The sequence below is a fragment of the Montipora foliosa genome, chromosome 2 (genome assembly GCF_036669935.1).
Source record: "Montipora foliosa isolate CH-2021 chromosome 2, ASM3666993v2, whole genome shotgun sequence".
Taxonomy (NCBI): domain Eukaryota; kingdom Metazoa; phylum Cnidaria; class Anthozoa; order Scleractinia; family Acroporidae; genus Montipora; species Montipora foliosa.
Window position 1 is genome coordinate 292,734 of NC_090870.1, and position 2,500 is coordinate 295,233.

General features: G+C 44.6%; 1 protein-coding gene across 3 annotated transcripts in view; it reads right to left on the reverse strand.

Annotated features, from left to right (window-relative positions):
• LOC137991968 (uncharacterized) overlaps positions 1-2,500 on the reverse strand; it is an 8,123-nt gene that overhangs the window by 2,651 nt on the left and 2,972 nt on the right. Inside the window, exons 1-2 of one of the 3 annotated variants that reach the window (XM_068836986.1) lie at positions 1,470-2,500; positions 273-324 (exon numbers count right to left, since the gene is read on the reverse strand). The exon at positions 1,470-2,500 is cut by the window's right edge and continues 689 nt beyond it. The exons of 1 other annotated variant lie outside the window; for it this stretch is intronic. In XM_068836986.1, coding sequence (XP_068693087.1) covers positions 1,587-2,500 — 914 coding nt within the window. In that variant the 3' untranslated portion in view covers positions 273-324; positions 1,470-1,586. Of the gene's footprint in view, positions 1-192; positions 325-1,469 lie in introns of those variants that run through there. One more of the 3 variants, XR_011121626.1, reaches the window with a different exon arrangement.

The window sequence follows — 2,500 nt, forward strand, 5'->3', positions numbered from 1 at the left end:
GTAACAACAATGTATAACGATAATCACTATCCCAAGTCAAATCATGACCGAGAAACTTATGCATATGCTTAATGCTACTTAAATGATTCAGGATAGTACCATAAACGCGGCCGAGTGACACTAAATAAGCTACGTAACGCGTAATTAATGTTACAGTCACTGGAAACGGAGCGGATGAAACCGCCTCACAAAAGGTCAGATAATTTCTTATGTGAGAGTTCAAATTTCGCCGGGTTGAATCTGCGTATGCTCTCTCAATCAAGTCGCATCCGAGAGAATCCAATGCCCGAAGATCTGGTGATGGTTGAACTTGCCTGCGGCGATCTGCAACAAAAGGCACAAAGCACCCATTAAGGAAGGTCAAAGGCTAAATCCGCGCTGTCGATGGATAACATGTGAAAACAAAGATTACGCTGAGAAGCAAGTTCATAGAACTTTCTTTGAAACGTAGAATTGGCATCCCAGCGACTGAGGCAATCGGCAAAGACATTGTGGACCCCCGGAATATGGGAGACATGTAAGTCCAAATCATAACGAGCGGATGTGAGCCAAAGTTGTCTTAAGAAACGCTGCATGAAGGCATCACGTGTACGACCTGAGCGCACCACCTGGACGGCGGCGTCGTTGTCGCACGAAATCTGAAATCTAGAACCTGCCAACTTGGGGGCCCAAATCTTAACAGCCATGACAAGTACAGGCTTAACTGCAGAATACCCCGCCACTCGAACTATATTCCACGTAGCCGGCTACGCGGTACGCGGTACCCAGAAATAGGAATGCACAATACTGTAGAATACCCCGCCACTTGGACTAATTTCCAAATGAACTAAATTTCAAAATGGCGCAGCGATGTTATATGTGCTGGCTACGCGGTACGCGGTACGCCGTGACATTCCTCGTTCTTAAAGCGTCAAAGCCTAAGTAATTCCACAGACAAGAGACTGTGGAACTGTGGACTCGGAAGAACGTTATATAAACAAATGATTTCAAAATGGCGCAGCAATGTTCTTTGTGCTGGCTACAAGGTACGCGGCACGCTGTGATAGCACTCGTTTACTGATTAAGTCTAAGGGCTCGTTTCAGTATTAGCCTATAAGCACTCTTTTAAAATTTTAGCTTTCATTTTACCCTAAGCGTTTGTTTCAGAAATTAGGCCTAAGAACTCCTTACAAATTTAAGATTTCATTTCACGGTTCGCTTAAACTTCGCTTTTTAACACGATCGTGTGATAAATATAGCACTCGTTTACTGATTAAGCCTAAGCACTCGTTTCAGTGATTAGGCCTAAGCACTCGTTTAAAATTTTAGCTTTCATTTTACGGTTCGGTTAACTACTCTTTTTACGGAGACCGTGTGAAGAATATAGCACTCGCTTACTGATTAAGCCTAAGCACTCGTTTGAAATTTTAGCTTTTATTTTACGGTTCAGTTAGGGTTAGGGTGCACTAGAATTTTAATTTTCCACGTACCGCGTACCACGTAGCCAGCTACTTAAGATACTTTGCCATCTTGACTTTCACTCTTTCCGCGTACCGCGTACCGCGTACCGCGTAGCCAGCTTGTAAAGATACTTCGCCATCTTGACTTTAATTATTTCCGCGTACCGCGTACCGCGTAGCCAGCTTGTAAAGATACTTCGCCATCTTGACTTTAATTCTTTCCGCGTACCGCGTAGCCAGCTTCTTAAGATACTCGATGTGGCGGGGTATTCTGCAGTTACTCCCAAGTACAAACAGTTCCAACGCATTGATGTGCAAGGCCAAGTCCTCAATGACCCTGGGAAATGCGAACGAAATGCATTCGTCGAAACACGTAGCACCGCCTCGATGTAAAGAAGAATCACAGGTAAATAACACGTCATGGAAGTCATGCGGGCGTAACGCAATCGTGGCGGAGCCATTGAAGTGTGGTAAAAAGGTCAACCACCAGTCAATGTCAGATAACATATCACAGGTCACTGGATAACGTGACGTCTCAGAAGGCAAACTGCGCAAGCGGTTTAAAAGGCGGGCCATAAATATCCGGCCTGGCCGGACGCAAGCTGTGACAAATGACAGTTTTCCTAGTAAGGATTGCAATTGACGCCGTGTAAAGGTTGAGATTTGTGTCCACTGCAATAATTCGGTTTTGAGATCTGATAAGCGATCCGCCGGAACTTCAAAGAGCATCTTCTCGGTGTCCACCAAAATCCCAAGGCAAATCATTCTCGTAGAAGGAAAACAGTCTTTTTCTGGAGATGATTGTAGGCCTAGTTCATCAAATAGATCTTGAAGACGTGCAAAGGCGAAATGAGAATCTGCGGGGTGTTCGGCTCCGTAAAAATCATCTAAGTAGACGTCGGCAGTATAACCTTCCTTAGTAAACACATGAATTACCGCCCGAGTAGTTCGCTGACACACTAACGCTGATAAACGCAGACCGAATGGGCATCTAGTATCGAAATACAAAAGACCATCCCACATAAAACCGAGATATTTATAATCTTTGGGGTCAATTGGGA